This window comes from Pleurodeles waltl, chromosome 4_2, assembly GCF_031143425.1.
Source record: "Pleurodeles waltl isolate 20211129_DDA chromosome 4_2, aPleWal1.hap1.20221129, whole genome shotgun sequence".
Lineage (NCBI taxonomy): Eukaryota > Metazoa > Chordata > Amphibia > Caudata > Salamandridae > Pleurodeles > Pleurodeles waltl.
In genome coordinates this window covers 733,811,813-733,834,343 of record NC_090443.1, presented here as the reverse complement: position 1 = coordinate 733,834,343, position 22,531 = coordinate 733,811,813, and the positions used below count along the sequence as shown (strand labels likewise).

The window sequence follows — 22,531 nt, the reverse complement described above, 5'->3', positions numbered from 1 at the left end:
AGCATAGTAATCACGTTGGGCATTCAAGAACGGATGGAAAAAAAATACATTCTCAACAAGACCTGGAGATTCAGACGGAAGCTATGAATTTCTCCCTATCATTAGACAGACTTGTCTAAAGGGCCGAACAAGGCAAACCAAGCAAGATTCTAGAGTAACAAAGGAAAAGAGGAGTATGGGCGGTGCATCCTGGAGATGAGTAATACCCTCTATCCAACCTCCTCAATTTGCATGAGTGGTCTGAAACGTGCAACATCTTGGAAAGTGCAAACTGATAGAAGGCTGAAGCAAGAACACATCCACTGGACCACATGTTCTACAATGTTTTTGTGAATTACATATATAAAGCTATAAATGGCGCTTTAAAGTACATCCCTATTATTGTCAACTTCCTAGTGTCCAGGCAGGGGTGCTAACTGCAGCTATTAGCTGTTTTCAGGGTCTCCTGTCCAATCAGTTCTAGTCATTCAACTGAAACTGCAGGAATTCATGACTGACCAATCTTCCAAGCTAATAACTCAGTTCAAAGAATCTTCCACGGCAGTATTTTTCTGCAGCTATCTCTGCTCAAACTCTTTCTTCAGTTCATCCATGCTGACAATCCACAGATGATAGTAGTAACCCGTGCCAATTCTAAGCTGTATTAGGTTAGTGCCTTATATACAGGTTTTTCCAATCTCCTCTTGAATAAGCTTCAATTGTCGCAGAAGCCAGTTGTTGGCTTGGATAAATGTTTTTTTTTTTGTTTGTTTTTTAAAAAGGACCACGTATCAACAGCTATGAAATATCTGCACTATAGTAGCCAAAGTGACAATTAAAACACTATGCCTCCTTTCATTCAAAATGTCAGTGCTTAGTCTGTGCTACGTACATTTTGCTACCCACTCGTGCTCACGTCCAGTACGACTCAGTATGGGTTGTAAAATGAAAACACCCTAAAAACGCAATTGGTTGCCTCGGCAGTCTACCGTCAAAAAAAATGACAAAAATTAAATATTAACAAAAATTCAATATTAACAAACAGAAGGTCATGTAGCGATCACCCAAAGAACGTGGCTCAGTTTCAACCACTGGTGTGCCCTGCCAACCTGGTAGCACACTAACCATATTATTAACTATATCCCACAGAAATGTCCGCACGATTCACATAAACAATTTTTTTTTACTCCGCTTACTATTTCAGTTTCTTCTCACTGTTCAGTTGTCACTTGCTTTTATGAAGAAATGTTTTCCTGCATCGAAGACAGCGGTGAAAAAAATAATCATGAGCAGGAATGCAAGCATAGAAAATATACCCCCTCACACCTCCTCTTCCCTCAATTGGACAGTAACAGTTCAGCATAACTTTCACCCTCTTCAGAGGGAAAAATAAAGTAAAACTTGTTTTTGCCCTGTTCAGCAGAATGTTTTTCTGGTGGTGCATGCAGTGGGGGTAGTCTGCCTCCTCTCTGCACTAGAAGCTCTGAAGAAATCTCCTGTGGGACGACGGAATCCTCCCCCTGCAACCGCAGGCACTAAAAGACTGCATCACCGGTCCTCTGGGTCCCCTCTCAGCACGAGCATGGTCCCTGGAACTCAGCAACTCTGTCCAAGTGACTCCCACAGTCCAGTGACTCTTCAGTCCAAGTTTGGTGGAGGTAAGTCCTTGCCTCCCCACGCTAGACTGCATTGCTGGGTACCGCGTGATTTGCAGCTGCTCCGGCTCCTGTGCACTCTTCCAGGATTTCCTTTGTGCACAGCCAAGCCTGGGTCCCCGACACTCTAACCTGCAGTGCACGACCTCCTGAGTTGTCCTCTGGCGTCGTGGGACCTTCTTTTGTGACTTCGGGTGAGCTCCGGTACTTCTGCGGGTGCTGCTTGCTTCTGAGTGGGCTCCTTCTCTTGCTGGACGCCCCCTCTGTCTCCTCACGCAATTGGCGACATCCTGGTCCCTCCTGGGCCACAGCAGCATCCAAAAACGCTAACCGCGACCCTTGCAGCTAGCAAGGCTTGTTTGCGGTCTTTCTGCACGGAAACACCTGTGCAAGCTTCTTCACGACGTGGGACATCCATCCTCCAAAGGGGAAGTTCCTAGCCCTCTTCGTTCTTGCAGAATCCACAGCTTCTACCATCCGGTGGCAGCTTCTTTGCACCCACAGCTGGCATTTCCTGGGCATCTCTTGGACTTGGTCCCCTTGTTCCACAGGTACTCTCGTCTGGAAATCCATTGTTGTTGCATTGCTGGTGTTGGTCTTCCTGGCAGAATTCCCCTATCACGACTTCTGTGCTCTTTGGGGAACTTAGGTGCACTTTGCACCCACTTTTCAGGGTCTTGGGGTGGGCTATTTTTCTAACCCTCACTGTTTTCTTACAGTCCCAGCGACCCTCTACAAGCTCACATAGGTTTGGGGTCCATTCGTGGTTCGCATTCCACTTCTAGAGTATATGGTTTGTGTTGCCCCTATACCTATGTGCTCTCATTGCAATCTATTGTGACTGTACATTGCTTGCATTGCTTTCTATTGCTATTACTGCATATTTTTGGTATTGTGTACATATATTTTGTGTATATTTGCTATCCTCATACTGAGGGTACTCACTGAGATACTTTTGACATATTGTCATAAAAATAAAGTACCTTTATTTTTAGTATATCTGTGTATTGTGTTTTCTTATGATATTGTGCATATGACACTAGTGGTATAGTGGGAGCTTTGCATGTCTCCTAGTTCAGCCTAAGCTGCTCTGCTAAGCTACCCTTTTCTATCAGCCAAAGCTGCTGGACACCTCTTCTACACTAATAAGGGATATCTGGACCTGGTGCAGAGTGTAAGTACCCCTTGGTACTCACTACAAACCAGGCCAGCCTCCTACAGTAGTCATGCAAGACCTCACGTCATCTGCATGTGATCCAAACAATCTGTTCCTGAAAATGGGAGATTCAAAATCCAGTGTTGTGCTTTAGGTTTCAGCCTTGTGAGTCTAAGCAAAAATGAACAACGTAAGGCCAAACAATGACCGTATATATGGACTGCTAGAAGGGATGTATACTCTGCAGCACTGATGACTTGATTGGATACTATCACAACTTAGTTTATGATCTCCCTAAAGTCTTCACATTGACTGTCAATTAACTTCTGCAATGAGTCCCAGAGCAAACTATCATACCTTACCAGAATGGCAGAAGCACTTACGGACTTCTTGGTGGCTGATGTGCCGCATAACTTCCTCCCAACAAATCTAGCTTTTTACTCTCCTTATCTAGAAGGCTATAGAGGAAGGAGCTGTGGCAAGAAGACTGCAAGCTGCTGAGACAATCACAGAGTCGGGTGGGGGGGTCCAAGCAGAGGAACAACAGATCATCAAGTAGTCTGTATTTCTCCTGCAGACGAGAAGGAGCCAGGTTGACAGAGGATGGTGTCAGAAAAAGATCCATTGCTGGGGAACTGGGACCAGAGGAAGTAGAGGCATTGCAACGGACCACTGGTGCAATGTCTCAAAATAGATATTTAGCCTGTAGTCGCTGGAAGAGGAATATTCAACTTGCTGGCATCTCTCAATAAAGACCTCTTGTAAGGTATTGATGTCATCTACAGGAAATTTCTCACAGGAGGAGAGTCTGTAAAGGTAGCTGAGAAACAGCCAGTGGATATGGTGAGGGTCTGTTTTGCCCATTTTTCTGAAACAATCTGGGCAGTTTGTTTAAAGAGATAGCATTTTATAAAAGAAAAATATTTCCAGTCAAGAAATCACAGAACAATATTCAAAAATTCTCCATCCTAAAGGATTTCGAGTGAATCACTTTAAAAAAAGGTTCTAAAGTGATTTTAAGAGGGAAAAAACATGAAAATACATTTCTCCAAGACCCTGCCAGCAGGAGGCAGAAAAAAAACTGAATCAACTGCTACATACAGGGCATGATGGGATACTGCACATTGGGATGCAGTCAAAGGAGTAGCATTGCTGCAGACTATACAGTTAAAGTGCCTTCCCTATCATTTACTTTAAAATAAAAAGGGTTTGTAAAGGATGTTTTAAATGTCACTTTTCTTTCTTCTTATCAATTGTTTTTAGTATTAAGGCTGTTTGTACTTTCTTCCATCTTTTGAAGTAAGTCACTCAAACTGGCAATATAGAATGCTTTTAGGCTGCAAAACTATACATTTTTGACACATACTTTGTGACCTTTCCAAAGTAAGGTGACGATACCAAACAAAATGTGCTTTCGAAAAAAATTGCTCCAGTGCTCCTGCACGTAGATGGGACTATACAGTGCTTATGATTGTCAATGGAGATCTACTGGAAGAGAACAACATTTTTCATCTCTATGGCCAAACCGAAATTCCTAAGCATTACAATTTTTACCATCAATCAAATGGGTAGCCATCCAAGCAAAATCTTGAAGTTGCACCATCGACAGCCCACCTAAGGATGACAAAGTGGTTAAGCCAAGCAGCTTAACTTTGTCTCCGTTTTACACAGTTATTTGTTTCAAGACTTATTTTTGTAAGTAACAACACACACATCTTTGTTATATAAAGACGTTCCATAATGCCGCAAGCCAATTCCACACTATGTAAAAGAAATGAAGCGGGTACATGCTATATTGCAAACCCCTCTTCCCCTCATCCATGCAATAGTTGCAATTAATTTATTTTTCATACACAGCATGTTTGATACAATAATCAGAAAAACTTTAAAGGACTTTATAGTCTTATTACACGATTTAAGCACAATGTATATCATTTAGTCTGCTCTAACATTAAGACTTGCAGAGTCTATTTTGAGGACCACATTATATATTAGCTCTGAATATAATTCACGTTTAATTACAACTCAGCCCAGAGAAATATCTAAAAGAAGATATGAATTTCACTTTGAAACTTAAAGGAAATCAAAACGACTTACCTTGATAGTACTCAAGTCCATTGGATGTTTTATAATGGAATAGTAATCATTGAGTCCCAATGATGTGGCATCTACAGGTTTATAAAAGGGCCATGCATACTCTTCATGCTTTGGAGCAAACATTTCTTTCAGAATTGCCCAACAATGCTGCAACTGTTCAGTCAATTTTGGTATTTTAATAACTTGGTGCTGCTGCTGAGAATCTGGCAAGTCCTTTAATGTAAGCTTGGATATTCTGTTCTTTTCACATCGAAGAGATTTTTTGCTAGACGTTGGTGGAGCAAAACTCGGTGAAGATTCACCACTTGTTGTAATTATAGAAGCTGTCGGTGTAGTAGTATCTGCTTTCCTTTTAATTCCATGTTCTGACTGGAAATATACAAATATACTTGTGTTTTTACAGTAATGTGGAACAACAAGGTGTAACAACATCTAATGTGCACATACGTTTCATTTTATTTATTAAGGGCTATGAGGACTTGCACATCTGAGTTATGATCCTCTGCCTGGAGAATTTCTCATCTATACTTTGAAACAGTATTTTTTAATGTGCAACAAACAAGCATCAATATTGCGAAGTTCCTAGTTATTTGTATGAATTGCAAAATGTCACTTTTCTCTCGGTTCGAGATGCTCCGCTTACTACTTCAGAGAGGAGAATGCCCACAATCCTGGAACACAAGGAGAGAGCCAAACAAATACTCAAACTAATGAAAATTTAAATATTCAGATTATATGACTGACTAGTAAGACCCATTCATATGAAAGACTAAGCTTGATTGGATATGCTACTGATAGATTCTTTACCTACCATGTACCCATAAACCTTTCCACCTCGTACTGCATCCAAGTGACTTTCCATAAAAGGGATAAAGCGGTCTCAAACCTATCATCAACCATCGATGATTAGGTCAATAAGGACTAGCTTACTGCTCACACTGGCTGTCCTTATTTATCCTACACCACTATATTCAAATATGAATAGGGTGATTAGAAGCAGCGGTAAGGCAGTATATTGCCCACTGACTAGACCTTAAATACTAGAAAATATATTTTCCAAAAACATGTGGCCAATTGCCCTCATCAGCTTCTTTCGACAGTAATAGATGCGTCAAGCCCGGGATTGTGCTATTCATGTGTGTACAGAAGTTTATAAAACTCTAGGTAAAAAAAGATTGGGTACGGAGGAAAAATTATTTGTTGTTAAATGAGAGGAATTACAACCTGTTTATCGGGCAGAGGAACTGTAAAGTGAAACTGGCATTGACTAAGCCAAAAGAGATATTTTCTAATAGGCCAAACTGTTGGCTTTACGAGTGCTTTCTGCGAACTGCACGTGCGTATGCATGGTCGGCAATCGTGTAATGGTTTTCCAAAAAGGAAAACCCATTCAAAGATGGCCACAAATTTCATGACACTTGCGTATGCATGGCGGTGCCTGGCAACCATTTTTAGTTTCCCATTCGAACAAGATAGATATCTATGTCAGAACGACATTTTTGTAACAAAAAGAGTGAAAACCAGCTTGCATGAAGAGCAAAAAAAGAAGTAAGCAGCCCCGCGGTACTTAGGGTGACCACCTGGCATTGAGGCAAATTCTGGACAGAACTGTAAAAAATTCAGGACAAAGGGTCAAAATTCAGGACAAAAATTCAGGACAAAGGTCAAAATTCAGGACAAACATTCAAGAACAAACGTCAGTTTTACAGACACACGCAAGAGAGGCCATGCCTCACTATGTTGTCATTGCATTTATGTACTCTTTTTTAACATAGCACTATTTATTCACTATGGACCTTTTGTGATTGCCTCCTGGTGTGCTACATTCAGGTGTCACATTACGTCCTTGTTCAGTAGTAAATTAATGCCACTGCACTCTACCACTCTACCCTGCTCCTCTCCACTCTATGAAACTGCACTCTACTCTGAAACAATCTATTCTACGCCACTGTACTCTATACCACTCTGACCACTGCACTCTAGTTCAATGCACTCTACACCACTGCAAACTGACACTCTGAAACACTGCTCTGGCCGCCACTATACTCTACACCACTCTGCTCTGTACTACTGCATTTTGCACCAATATACTCTATTCCACTGCATTCTATGCCACTCTACTCTGCCCAATGCCACTCTATGCAACTGCACTCTAAACAACTGCACTGCCCTTTACTCTGCACCACTGTACTCTATGCCACTGTTCTCTGTACCACTCTACACCACTGCACTGACATTCTACTCTGCAACTCTGCACTCTACACCACTCTACTCTATGCCACTGCACTCTAGGCACTATACTCTACTCTACACCACTCTACAATACTCCACTCTGCACCATTCTACACCACTACACTCTATGCCACATGAGTCTACTCTGCACTCTATGACACTGCACCACTCTGCATTACTGGACTCTCTGCTACTCTATTGTATGCCACTCTACTCCACTGCACTCTATGTAACTCTACCCCATGCCACTGCACTCTGCACCAATGCACTCTAAACAACTGCACTGTACGCCACTGCCCTCTACTCTGTACCACTGTACTCTACGCCACTTCTCTGTGCCACTCTACTCCACTCTACATCACTGCACTGACACTCTACTTTGTAGTGTTGCACTCTCCACCACCGTACTCTACACCAATGTACTATGTACTACTGCATTCTATGCCACTGCACTCTATGCCACTCTACTCTGCATCACTCCACTCTAAAGCACTTTGCCCTACTCTGCACCACTCTACACTACATCACTGCACTCCCTGCAATGTGAGTCTACTTTGCAATCTATGCCACTGCACCACTCTACACTACTGCTCTCTGCTACTCTATTGTATGCCACTCTACTCCTCTGCACTCTATGCCACTCTACTCTGTCCCATGCCACTCCATGCCACTGCACTCTAAACCACTGCACTCTACGCTAACGCACTCTAAACAACTGCACTGTACCCCACTGCACTGTACTTTGCACCAGTGGGCTCTACGCCACTGCTCCAATGCTACTCTACTCCACTCCACACCACTATGCCACTAGCTCTAAGCCATGCTGAACAGCAGCTACTCTGGTGTATAACATGGCTAATGGCTAAAACACATTAGCAAAGCCAATAACTCTTTCGCAGATTAGACCTATTGGCTTTGCCAATGTTTGTTAGAACTATGAGGTACCGAGGTACCTGAAAGAACTGTGAAAAATACAATTACATCATAATAAAGGCTGCTACAAAATGCGCAAATACATTTCGGTTAAATAAAAAAAAAGTGCTTCTCAAATACAGATTTGAATAATATACAGTTTATACCTAGTGATAAAAAAAATTATAACACTCCATTAAAACCACACACTCCACAGCTCACCTTGGAACACCATTACAATACCTCTCTAAAAGAAATATCTTTGCCACCAGAAAACTTCAAGTGACTCCTTTTAGTAAAGTCAATGCAGGTTTTCAAGCCCCTTTGTATTTGCAGATTTACCAGTTGCCCACATTTGCATGTCTTTAGGGAAGGAGACCCCTGGCAAGAAGGCCTTTTCTTATCTGTCTGCCCCTCCCTCCCTCAGAGCACAGGAGACCCCCTGCCTTCCAGCCCAGCTGGGGAAACTCCTCTGCCGTAATTTCGCCCTGCCTCCGTTGCCCTTTAGGTGAAAGGCTAAAATTACGGACAAATGCCGTCCGTTAAAGCTTTCATCACGGACAACGGACAGCAGGGCGAAATTACGGACAGTCCGTGAAATTTACGGGCGGGTGGTCACCCTAGCGGTACTATGCAGCTGCTATATCTGCTTAAAAAAAAAATATGTATATATATATATATATCTATATATATATATATATACATACATACATATACACACACTAAAATAAGTAGCAGGTAGAGGAACGGGGAGTAGCAGGAATCAAAAGAGCACATGGGTAGGTAGGGAAAAAGCATGGAGATAGAGCAACACGGAACATATGATTACAAAATAAAAGGAGGATTACAAAGCAAATTAACAATCCCCAAAAGTATACGGTTGATGCATAAAATTCAGATCAGAACACTTACAGACCGAAATGCTGTTAGTTGAGAAAACACAAGAAAGGGAAGGCCCATATTTCACCCTGTAGTATCTATCCACTTGCACTTCCTTTCTGGTGGACCAGTTGTACTGATGGAGAACTGTACCTCTTGCATCGCTCTGGAGGGCTTGGAGCATTTGAGTTCCTTGAAGGAGAGGTTAGTAAATGAGGGGCTCCTGTGGCGAGGATGCGCTGCCACCTTCCTGATAGGGGGCATGAATGTTGAAGAAGAGCCATTCTTGGTGGTGGAGGTTAAGAGGTCGCAGTGGAACTTGAAATACACCCTCCAGTGGAATTAAAAAGTGCGTATGTCCCAATAGTAGTGAAATCTCTTCAGGAATACTCCTGAGGTGCAGATAGAGAAGACTATGAGAATATTAGCATTCATCTTGGAGATGTCTGCGAATCAAGCCTTGGTGAGTGAAGTGGTGATGCTGAGTGTATCGATTATCTCAAAAGTGATGGAGACATCAACGTATTTCGATGCCGCCAGTGAAGGTATTTCCATCAACTGGGGCTGGTTCAACATAGCCGGTGAAAGTGTTGTCAGCATCCGGGTACGCTTCGACATTGATGGGAAATACTGAAGTTGTCCTATAACTCCTTGACTTCGAAAGTGGATGGGACAGAGTCACCAGCGATGCCTCGACCATGACATCAAAGTTCTATGATAGCTTTGATGTGCCACCATTTACCCAGCTTTTGACAGTAGGCATTTAGGGGCTTAAGTCTTTAATGGCAAGGTTATCGTTGGCAACACCCAGGAGTGTGTTCAACAGTGCTGGTGCCAGTATCTCTTACCATCGTCACTCGACACTCCTCTCTCTAGATAGACATCTGTGGGAGTGTTTATAAAGTGCTGAATCCTTCTCTGTCAGGCTGCAAGGTTAGAGGTCTTTCAGCCTTTGTCTTCTTTTTCTGCTCCTTCTTAACCCTCATGTCTTCCATTTTCTCCCTCAGCTTGATGTATTCTGAGTCCTTTAATGTTCTTACAAAATTCACATCCATTCATAGGATGTGAAAAAAAAAAAACAGAAGCAAATACACTGTGTGGGTCGTGGCTGTTTTCACACTGACACAGGATAGGCATTTCACAAGTAGTGAAGGTATTCGGACCGAAAGATTCCGTAAAATGCAATAAAAACTGTTTACTTAGAAGATGGCTGGTAAAGACATCAAGTGAAGCTGAAAACAGTCACATTTTGCCGAATAAATCTCAGAAAAATAGGTCTGTTCTGGGATCCCACATTCAAAAGCCAGTAATAAGAACTGACTACAAGGCAACTGCTGATACAAAGCGTCACAGGTAGTGACAGCTCATGGAATCTCAGAGGGAGAGGAGGCCCAGGCCTGCGGAACCCCTGGGAATGTGTCACGGACCACTAGGGGTCCACAGACCACAGGATGGGAACCACTGTTCTACAATGTTAACCTATAGGAGAAAAAACACATGTGTCAAAATAAAATAATATTTGGGGAGGGGGGGGGGGTGCTGCAAGCTCCAAAATACCATCAGCATTTTAGTTTTACCTGCCTTGGTGCAGAGGTGCTGGTCGGGATGGTAGCTTCAAGCTCTACACTGGTAGGTTTAAAGGGACAGGAAACAAAGAGGCTGCAGGTGTAGGGGGATGGCTCCTCCACCCCAAGGGAGATGCTAGATAGTTGGTGAAGTGCTAGACAGTCCTCCCAGTGTTGAGGAGGTTGCATAGTGTTTGGACAAGTCTGGTCTTTGCAACTGTTGAGGTACCAACAGGCAGGGTTTTGTGCCAAGTTCGGTGTGGGTCCTCAGTTCTCACGGTGATAACTTATTTTCATCCTTCTGTTTCCAGGTAATCTAATATCCCTCTCTAGAGTCCACAGAGAGGAGAGGACTTCTAAATACTGAATTTAGGGATGTTTATGGCAATATGGAGTAGCAGCCCAAGGTCTTCCAACCCCTGGGATCACTATACCCCCTATATGACCATTTCCTATGAGGGGTGGGCATAACCCTGACCCAGGAGACTATTTTTATCAACAAGATGGTGAAACCCTTCCTCAACTGTCCACTTCAGGTGGCCAACCTAAGGGTGTACCAAGATATCAAACACCAGTAGTTTCAGTGAAACCATCATGTAGCTGGGTAACTCTTTATGACCAGTGCCCAATACATGTTCCTCAAAATGGCTTCCTGATGACTTACAATGTCTAGCAATGGAACTAGGCATTACAGGAGCACATCTGTTCATGCAGATGTGCCCTCACATGTAAAATAAAGCAGACTGCCTTAGGGCTTTAAGGCCTGCTGTAGGGGTGACTTACATATAGTACACACAGTGTGCGTGGGCATTGCACACAGGGGATGTGCAGTGTCATGTTTTTTAAATGGTTTGCACCATTCTTGCGTCCTACAGGGGCAGTCTGCATACAATTTGAGTGTTGGTCCATTTGGGTAGTATAATACATGCTAAAGCCACTGGGGATCCTCTTTAATACCCATGCCCTGGGTACCAGGGGTACCATTTACTAGTGACTTACAGGGGTGTTAAAGACCTTGGCTTTGGGTCACAATTAGACATTTGTGTAGTTTTTACAGAATGAGCACTGGCATTGAGGCCTGGTTAGCAGGGACCCAGTGCACTACCAACCAACAACATCAGTACCAGTGAGCAAACAGTGGGGGCTACCATGTGAAAAGATGGCACTTGCCTGCAGACAGTTTGACAAATTTGTCTAAAAATTAGCAAAAGCTTACCATGTTTTGATTACACTGGATATTTTTACACACCGTTGAGGTGCACATTTAAAAATGGGTCGATCAAAAGTGGTAATTTACTAATAAGTGTGACGTTTTCTGACAAAGCCACATGACATCTGGCAAATATTTTACATGTTTTTTTCTGGGGGGTATTTTTTTGCGTCGATCCATTAAGCTGAAAGAGGATGGGCTGGGGGGGTGGGGACATTCTTTTGTGTGCTAAAACGTTGGTGCACTTTAATGAGCAAGGTACTTACCTTCATTAACACCTTATTGGTAGGGACTATGGCGCTCATTATAAGTTTGGCAGGCAGCGCAGGCCGCCTGGCAAACTCGTACCACAATCAGGCGGCTTGTGCGGCCAGAACACCGCCGGCCCTATTAGGAGTTCAACACAGGGCCGGCGGGTGAAAACAGCATGCAGTGAATAGGGCCTTAACATTGACGCCAGCTCATAATTGAGCCAGTGCCAATTTGGCGGTCCGGCGGGTGCATTGCTCATAATTCGTGCAGTGGAAAGCACGAAGGGGCTGTCCATGAGGGCCCCGATACCCCCTTTTCAGCCAGTCTTTGCATGGATGGGCTACCAGATTCAAGTCCCTCCGGGGCATTATAAAAGGAGAAGGGGAAAAAGATGAAGTAAATCTGTCAAGAATCTCTGTACAATAAGAGTTTTGAAGAGAGAGTGTTGATCAGGCAAGCATAGGAACACAGAGATAGCAGAAAGGGAACCCTTAGAAGTGCCCAGAGCAGAGCCCTGTTGCGCCAGACAGAGAATACACAGAAGAACCTGAGAAAGAGGGGCAGAGAAGGGCTCAACATGCCTGTCAGAACACCAAGCCACAAATTTCTTCAAATGGCAGGCATGTACTGTCTTGGCAGAGGAATGCCTGGCTACCAAGGTGACATCGCAGACTTCAGTAGGAAGGTCAAAAGCTGTCAACTGCACAGCTCAGTCTCCATGCAAGAAGGCAGAGACTGGACAGTATCAAGTGGAGAACCCTCTCCTGCTAAGGTGACAGATGATCCTCCCGAATGGGCAGCCTGATCGGGGATGCAATGGCAATACTCAGTAGCACAGGATATCAGACTCTCCATGCCCAGTCTGGGGCCACAAGGACAAACTGGGACGATCATTCTTGATCTGCGGTATAGGGGAAGGGGGAGGCAAGGGGGGGAGGAGGGGGAAGGTGTACAGGAGGCCTGAACTCCACTTGAAACAAAAAGCATCACTGTGTAAAAGCCGCCTTGGAAACTCCAAGGCTCAAAACTGCTGACATTGCGTGTTCTCAAAGGAGGCGAACATATCTAACCAATGCTCATCACTGCTGAAAGAGACCTAGCCCTACCTCCTGATGTAGAGGCCATTTGTGATCTGTGAGGCATCTTCAGCTGCGTTTGTCTGCCCTGGCGTTCAGACAGCCAGTTGTTGAACCTCCAGGGAAATGCCCTGATGTTCCAGCCAGGTCCAGAGACGGAGAAGCCTCTTGACAATGGGCCCACGACCTCACCCCGCCCTGCTTGTTGCAGTACTAAATGGCGGTGGTTTTGTCTTTGAACACCTGAACTAGCCTTCCTTTGATAGAGGGTGAAGAGGCTTTCAGGGCCAGTCAGATCACTCGGAGCTCCAGTAAATTTAAATGGAGTCCGGATTCCACCGGAGACCAGAGGCCTCTGATCTTCACCTCTCCCAGATGGCTGCACGATCCCAGGAGTGACAAATACGTCATTACTGTCAAGTCTGGTTCAGGAAGGGAGAGGAGGTCTGATCTAATTGCCATTCCTTAGCCACCACTGCAGATTTTTCGCAGTTCCCTCCGAGATCTGAACCATGTCAGAGAGATTTCCCTGATGCTGATGCTGTGTGCACTGGAACCTTCAGGTCCCACTGTAGAACCTGCATATACCAACATGCCTGTTACAAGCAGGATGCAGGAGGCCATGTGAAACTGGAAATCCTTGTGGCCGACCATCAACCGTAACACCATTGGGTAGGCAGGACAGGGATGTGAATATCCACTCCACCAGCGGAGTTTTGCTACTCCATGCTTCTCTTGGAGTGCGGAGCTCAGCAAAATATCTCCCTTCCTATTTTTGGTGCTCTCCGGCAGTGATGGAGCTTTGGCTGGTAGCCCCTTCCATAGCCACAAAAGTGGCAAACAAATGGGCTGGGGATGGCGCCGGGCTGAAGATGAGCCCAAACATGGGGCCGTAATCTGACTGTCCTTAAAATATCAGAGTGCCAAGTCCACTTTGTCTCCAAAGAGACCGGAGTCACTGAAGGGCAGTTGCATCTAAGAAGATGCGGCATCCCTGGAAAAGCAAATACTTCGAAGCAAGGCGTGGCACCGAAGGGCCACCGCTAAGGAAAATTGGTTGTGTCCACAGCGAACTGTGAACTTTGCTGCAGTTCTTCTGTCTACTCTGGGACTGTGGGCAGCACTTGCACAACTGTATCCTGCAGAGCATGGGATTAGCAGCCGAAAAGGCATGCAGTGTGAACAGACCATAATGCAAGGCTGGTGGAAGGAAATATCTCACCTTCCCAAGGGTCTCCAGCCTCTTGGATTACCTATCCTGTGGAGCAGTAGGGAACGTGTCAACAGTTAACATGGGAGGTGGAAGCCTGGATCACCAAACTCTCAGTGATGGGGTGTTGAGTGTAGAAAACTTGGGCCCCCAGTGGCAGGACAGTGGCGAACCGCGATTGTCCTATTCACAGGAGTCCTTGTGTTGGGCTTGGACCAGGTACCCAAAAGGACATCTGTAAGGACTTCATTGAATGGGAGGAGCGGTTCAGATGGGGAGACGCCCGGATGAAGCACCTCTGTCAAAACATTGGTCTTGACTGCCACTGAGGGAAACTGAAGATCGAGGACCTCCGCAGCCCTCTGCACCATCATTGAAAAAGACACTCCCTCCTCCATAGCCATGGTATGGGAAAAAAGCATACCAGCATCTGGGAAGTGTCCAGGCCAGTAGCTTCACTCAGTTCCTCAACCAGTCCATATATTGTTCATAAGGCTGGACTTCCTCATGGTCCAGTGACCCCCTCCCATTCCTCCCAGAGCCCAAGCCCATAGGAATAGGGTTTACAATCTGATCTGGGAGGCACAGCTCCTGATGGCGCTGGATATGGTATCAAGCAACTCCCCCCCCCCCTTTCCATATCCAAGCCAGGGATTAAAATAGGGTTGGTGCTGTGGATGGGTGCAGGTAGTGCTGGGAGCTTCAGGATCGGGACTGGCTTTGGCAAAGGTTGAGGTGATGCGACCTGTGTCAGTCTGGATCCAGGAATGGATCCTTGAAGCTCCAATGGCGCAGAGGCTAGAGCTGCCAGCGCAGAACCCCTCCCGAATATGAGGCACATAGCATCATAAAATTATTTGACAGAGTTCACTCTGACTCCTGGAAAATCAAGGAAGCACAGAGTCTGCCCGGTCTCTGCCTCGGAACGAAAACTAAACTGCTAACGCTACCAAATCTTGTTTCTCCAACAGACACAGAGAAGTCGAAGCACGCTTCAACTTTTCTTGAGCCGGGACTTACCCGAATGTCCCAAAGATTTGGAATGAGATGACTACCTTGGGCTCCACAACTGGTCGGGGACCTCTCTCTTCATTGAGACCTCGAACTGCATTGCATTGCACAACAGGCAGTCATCAGCTTGAGCGAGCGCTCCCACAAAGCCTTGCAATTCATGTCCTGGCAGTCGGAGAACAACTGAGTCATGGTCGTGCTCAAGGCACCTAAGGCAAACAAGGTGTGAGTTCATCCTCGACCGGCGATAGGCTCCGCATGGCTTGAAGGCTGCCTTCTTCAATTACCTCCTGAAACACCTGGAGGAAAGGCTTGAAAAAGTCTCAACAAAACAATGAAAAAGGTCAGTCAAAAAGTGACTAAAGAAGGAGCTCCTTCCAGATATGCGCTGACTGTCGCTGAAAAAAACGAACTGACGTCAGCATGTCTGGGTGGCACCTATGTATATGCCACAGACATCATGTCCTGTGCAGACGATGTTAAAAATGCATGCGTAGCTGAACAACGCTACCTACCAGCGTGGAGGTGTACTGCTCACAAAAAATCTTCTGGATCCAATCGGACGCCTGGGCTAATTTCAAGGTAGGGAATCTAAAGCTAGAAGTCTCTATCAGATAACTCTGCATGAAATTCGGCACGTCCATAGGTTAGGCCCAGTAAAAATCTCAAGATTAATGCTGATCCTAGAAGGAGGTCAAAGTTAAAGAAGGTGTCCAAATTTTTTGATTTTCAAGCAAACTTTGGCACAGTTTCACAGATCTTCTCAACACTTTGCATGCTGATCCTGCGTTTGGTATTTTGAGTTTCTGTAAATAGGTCAGAAGGGACACAGTTAGAATTGGGGGGGGGAGTCAAAAATTGTTTCTTTGCTTTTAACTTTCATACCCTTTAACAAATCCATTCAAAACTTGGCAGACATTTACAGGTGTAGTTTCCGGTTACATCAAGTACAGTGCTGGGACCCGAGGCTTGATTCACATCTGACAAGGTGTCGGGGTAAAGTTAAAGAGGTAGGGAGGGGTGGTAAAAAAAAGATTTTCTTATTACTATAGCACAACTGGATGGATTGGAACTTAAGTGGAGATATCATACTTGGGTTTCATTTGCAATCTACACAAGTAGCAGGTTGGTTACTAGCAGCAAACCACTGCTTCATATGACTGCAGTCTATGTGCATCAGTGGTTAGCCGCAAGAAGGGTTTGCATAGGGACTGTTCTGCAGTTGACCATCATTGCATAAAGCTGAACGTATGCAGGACAGAGATAGCCTGGAACATGTTTAAGAGCCATTATCATTCACCATCACCCCACCCATAGCATACCTACTAGAAATAACCATGCATTCAGAAATCAAACACTTTGCCTTCCCATATACAATAATACTTTTTTTGTAAATGACTTTGCTCTTACAATGTGTACAAGTAACAGAAACACATCTAGTACACAATTAGAGTACTTTCGTATCCGAAGAAGTAAGTTAAGGTACAGCTCAAACGCTAGTGTCCATAGTTCCCATTTGTGCAGCATGTGGGGATTGTGCATCCATTTACGTGAGTCCATCAACAAGGGAGGGCCATCGCACCTCTCCATTAGTCATAAAATACCTGTCAACAGTAGTTGTGCATAACAAGGCCATCAAGAGGTCCCCTTGGAAATTACAGACAGATCATGATGAACAATATAATATAACAACAAATTTAACAGTAAACCCCACCCCCGAAACCTGTGTGCATAGGTCCTTGGGTTTAATTGCAGTGTATCCTACAGTACGTCACCCCTTTGTCTCCATGTAGTGTTTAAGTATTTGCAATAGTGTGTTCCAGTTTCAGCGACACTAGTATTACCTCTCCATAGGGGTTTGTGCTGCGTCAACCTCACTCCATGGGGGTTTGAGCCTGTGTCAACCTCACTCTCTGGGAACTTCTAGCAATTGAATTTGTCCTCATTCAAGTGTGGGACCCTGTCAGCACCACCGGATAGGGCCAGTGCAAAGGTTCTCAGGTTGAACGGTCATCTGAGTGTGCTTTGAGTTTCTCTGATTAACTATCCAAGGCACCCAGTGGGTCCTCCCCATCAACTCTTGTACAGAGCCATCTATGGACTGCTAACTTGCTTGGAGCCCATTTATGCATTGCTGCCTGCCATCGATGCAGTGAAAGTGTTGTGGTCGATTCCCAGGCCATAATAATGCAACATTTAGTCAGGATCAGTGGCAGATTGTGGAATCTTTTTAAGCCCCTCCGTTCATTTGTTCATATGCCCCACATCTAGCAGACAGGCAGCTCGTCATCTCCAAGATACCTTGTGTGACCTGTACCCAAAAGGGGCCAAACACCAGATGCATCCACACCATGTGGTTAAAATCTGCTTCCGACGCACCACACCAGGGACACACACCGTGGTACACGGAAACTTTCTGCCCATCTTTTGAAGGGGGGGGAGGTATGCATGGTGCAGATAGTGCATTCGAATGAGGCGCAACAGTGCATTGGGTGTCACCTGCCTCATGATTGAAGGCATCCCTCCCATTGTTTAGCCGGGTTATCCACTCCAAGTGTTAAGTTCCACTAGTCCTGAAGAGCTGCAGCCTTTCCAGTGGGCAGTTGCTGTAATGCTACGTACAGGAATGCGATGGCCTTTGTGGAGCTCCCTCCCGTCAGAAGCATCTCCAGGGCTGCCCCTAAAGGAGGTCACACCTGGTCAGACCCCCATGTTCTCTCTTTCACATCCCTAAGCACCAAGTACAGGAGGAATTGGTCCTGCCCCAACCCGTCATCCAGCTTTAGGGTCTCATATGTGCAAAGTCGCTCCTCCGGGAACACGTCTACCCAGAACCTGATCCCTAGATTCCACCCACACCTATGTGCTGAACGTGCTCTCTATTCTAGTGCATTCAGGCTTCATGCAGATGTGTAGACTAGAGACTTATAGCATGGAGCTTGAGCCATCACAGATGTACCATCTTGAAACATGCATGGCCATATGCAAAAGCAAACCATCCGAGTGTCTGGGGGGAGTAGCGTCCAAAAGCCTATTTAAAAAGGGTCAAGCCAGTAGCTTGTTGAGAATTCCTGTGAGTTCAAAGGACAGTGTGCCTGCTAACTATTTCATCAGCCACAGCAGCTGGGCCGCACCGTAATACAGTTTGTGGCCAGGAGCATCAATGCCACCCTCATCCAATGGGGCAAATAGTTTACTAAGTGATATCTGCCACTGTCTTGTACCCCATACCAGTCCGTAGGAAAGCTCTGTAGATCCTTAGAAAAGGCCTTGCTTATTATCAAATGGAGAGCTGCGAACAAAAAACAATCAAGGCAGGGCAGCATGGCAATGGCAAATCTGCCCATTGGTGACAGTGGCACCCCCAGTCCAGAAGGGACGCAAGCAACGGATCGAAGCTACTGCCCCCTCCCCAAGATCCCATGTAGAAGGTTTTGTGTATTGTGAAAGACCTGCACCACTGATGATGTCATCAAACTGTCAGGTCAGTCCCATGCGTGGTAGTACCTTTCTTCAATCCTCCGGTATCGGGGTCAAAGGGAACAGGAAGGGCTTACCTAAATTGATATGGAGTCCCAACAACCGCCCAAAGTCACCCAACACAGTCATTGCTCTCAATAGCCCAGAAGGGTCTGTCTTGAGATAATTCAATGTATCGCCCACGTATAAAGATATAATCTGGGGGTGTTCCAACAGCATACAACCCCACTTCAGCAGACAATCTCACAGCAGTAGTGGAAAGAATTCAATCGCTAGGGCAAACAACAATGGAGATAGGGGGCATCCCTGCCTGGTTCACTGAGCCCTGTGAACAGCTCAGACACCACCTCCCCCGTACTCACCCAGGTGACCGGTCCCGAATACAGTGATGCCATCCATCTCCTTCTCTATGTCAATGGATGCAGCCTAAGCTGTCGTCCCCATGCGCTTCGCCCAGTTCGTAGTGCGAAACAATTGTTGCAAATTAACAAATGTGTTGTGTCCAGGTATAAAACCATTTTGGTCTGAGTGCACCAAGGAGGAAACCACAGCTGTCAGGAGATTGGCCATGACTTTCCTGAGGACCTTGTAGTCAAGATTTAATAGGGGCAGTGGGTGTCTTGTACACTGCCATCTCGTACACTTTCAGTAATCGAGGGGCCAACTGGGGGTGGTTATGGGCATAGAATTCAATGGGAAACCTATCAGTACTGGGCACCTTTATATGGGCTATATGTTTATTACTTCTTTAACTTCCTTCAGATTAAGTGACTATTTAACTCCAGGCTTTGTAGGGGGTGAAGTGTGGAAGTATGGATACTTTGTAGGTAATCAGAAATCCTCTCAGATTCCACCTCTACTGATTTTCCATACAGGCTCCTGTAGCACTACCTAATGTATTGATCTCCACCTGGGTGGTGACCACTCAGCCCTTTCCAAAGGGGAGCATGTAAATCAGATGGCAGTGGGTCTCTGAGCACAGCAACCATGCCAGTAAGGGGCCAGCCTTATCACCATGTTCATGTTGAGACCAAAATGAACCTTGTAATCAAAATTAGACAAACTGTCCACTAATGATCTGTAGTCATTCTGCGTGACGAGCAAGAGTCCATGCTTACTGTGATTAGTCAAACAGTACATTTCGAGTTGTCCAATGTGGTTCTCTGCCACTAGCACTTCCTAACTCAGGCCTTTGCACAATCAGTATACTGTTTTCACGTACAAGTGCCTGAAGACCACTTTGAAAGCATGGTATCTTAAGCTGTTCCCTCAATGTCCAGGAAATAGAGGTCTATGGTTTCACCAATCTGGGTACTGAAACCCACATGCTCAAGAGCAGCAGTGATTAAGTGCCAGTTGAGGATCTTATGTATGGTCCTGACCCAACGAAGTGTGACCAGTAAAGGATTGTGATCTGAAATTGTGTGTACCAGATACTCCACGCGGGAACACTGTGTGACCAACATCAGGGGGCCTAACACCATGCCTAGCCATGAATTCAGTGCATGTACTGTATAGAAGTGGGAATACTCCCTGTCAACAGGGTGTTAAATTTGCCTGAGCTCCCCCAACTGCATGTTAGGGGCCCAGGAGTTTAAGTGGTGTAAGACCGAGCAGGGCTGTGCCCATGTTAGAGGAGATGTGGATCTGTTGGCCGCAAGGTCTAACATCCCCATTAAAATCTCCACACCATAGTGTAGGGTCTGCAAACAGGGCCGGTTTTAGGGTTGTGAAGAAGGCTGCCTGCCCCACTGTTGGAGAATATACTGCCACTGCTGTCAACGCCTCCGATCCGGCATTCGTCCTACCACTGTGAAGCGGCCCTCTGGATCTATCAGTGTGTGGGTCACCATGAACGGTACTCCAGGAGCCACCCATACCAGTACTCTCTAGGTAGAACTTAAATAGGTTGCCCATTTACCCCACTCCATCATCATCTGTTCAGCTTGGAGAGTTCCAGTGTGGCAAGGTGCTTTTTTTGTAGGCATGCAAAGTGTACATGGCACCTACGCAAGTAAGCATAAATCTGGTGTTGCTTAACATAGAAACCCATGGCTCTCACGTTCCACGTGTGGAGTCGGTATTGCTGTAACACCCTAAGTAAAGAGACCTACACTCTTGGGGCAACTTCATGTATGGAAACCAAGAGGGTAGCATTAGCTCAACCATCCACGCAAGCAGGTACCTAAACAAACAAAACCCCAAACTCCCTTCCCCAAATTGTTGTGTAACAGTGCAATGCCCCGACCACAACCCTTACAGACTATATAACAGAGATAGAAAAAAAGTTCTGTGGGGAGGGTGGGGTAATATGTGGCAGCCACAAGATCCATCAAAAGAACCCCACGTGTACCTCAATGCCCTGCTCACAGTGTAACCCTTTCCTCTTTATTGCCACAATACAGTAAAGTCATTAATGTGCATCCCTAGAGAAACATCACCAACAACTGTAGCATTAACATCACCCCCTCCATATCAAACGAATAGGATACAGAAACCATAACGTCTTTAGAGAAGATCAGTCATCATCAGGGTGACCTCGGAGCCCCCACTCAAAGTCTCTAGAATTTCTCCCAGTATGGAGCCACTTAAGGATAGTGTCTCTGAGGTCTCCAGGGCACCACCTCAGCCCCAGAACCAGGGGACCACCATGCACAACAGTGCAGCCAGTGCCTAGGCCCTCTCCTCTGCTGCCTGTTCTTGTGAGGGTGTGAGCAGATTTTTTGATTCGCTTAGTGGCTATTTTGTGCTATTGATTAGCCCCCTTCAGCTTCCCTTCAGTCCGGAGGGGGATGCTCTCCATTAGATTCCAAACAATCCCACACCTTTTCGCGGGTCAGGAAAATCAGTGCCTTTTCTCCATCCATGACTATGTTTAGCCGGGAAAATCAATGCGAACTTGAGCCCCATCTGCTGGAGCCGCTGCTTCGCCGCATAGTACAATGCCCTGCGTTTCTGTATATGCGTTGTATAGTCTGGGAAGATCGTGACCGCCTGATTCTCCATCTGCCAAGGGACTTTAGAGCAGGAAACCTATAATATATTATCTCTGTCCCAATAACCGAATAGAGGCGCCACCACTGGGCACAGCAGAGCACCGGGTAGGCCGGCACTCTATGTGCTCATTCTACTGAGAAGAAGGTGGAGGTTTTACCCCATGGACCGTCTGCGCCAGCCACTGCTCCAAGTAGAGGTCCATACTTGGTCCTTTAACCCTCTCGGAAAGTCCCACTACTTTGATGTTGTTCTGGCCCCTCAGCGTCATCAGTTCTGCGTTTTAACAAATCCACTTCCCGCCAGAGAGCCACTATCTGGACTTATACGTCCAACACCACAGGCCTTACTTCCTCTGGGCTGGACTCATGGGCCCTTACTTTCGCTTTCAATTTCATATGCTCCTCTAGCATATGACCAATGTCAATGAACTCAATTTGGGCTCTATGGTCGTCTTCAGGCCGTGCATGGCTGCCAGCAGTTCAGCATTTATAGAGTGTCTTGCAGCACCAGATCAGTGCTGAGGGGTGCCCCCACCAGGGACATGTCTGCATCTGGCCGTACAGGGTTTTTGTGAGGGTTGGCACCAGGTTTGAGGCCTTTTACGTGAATCATCTCAACACTGTCAGGCTATACAATGCCGAGACAGGAGAGAGCTAAATAAGCTAGTGGTAGTCCATTGCGGCTCCCCCACACGCCCATCCGCCACGGAAGTTCAGAACGTAGACAGTGTCCCCGAATCGCCACCCTATTGCACCTCCATGCCAGAGGCAAGCCACCAAACAGAGTTAATCAGTACAATGGGGGAGAAACACAGCATATA

At 45.7% G+C, this 22,531-nt stretch overlaps 1 protein-coding gene across 2 annotated transcripts in view; it reads right to left on the bottom strand.

The window, feature by feature from the left end:
* Window positions 1–22,531, bottom strand: part of LOC138293239 (bromodomain testis-specific protein-like) — a 1,110,548-nt gene that overhangs the window by 618,754 nt on the left and 469,263 nt on the right. For both annotated transcript variants that reach the window (XM_069232347.1, XM_069232348.1), the window contains exon 6: window positions 4,888–5,256. In XM_069232347.1, coding sequence (XP_069088448.1) covers window positions 4,888–5,256 — 369 coding nt within the window. The remainder of the gene's footprint in view (window positions 1–4,887; window positions 5,257–22,531) is intronic.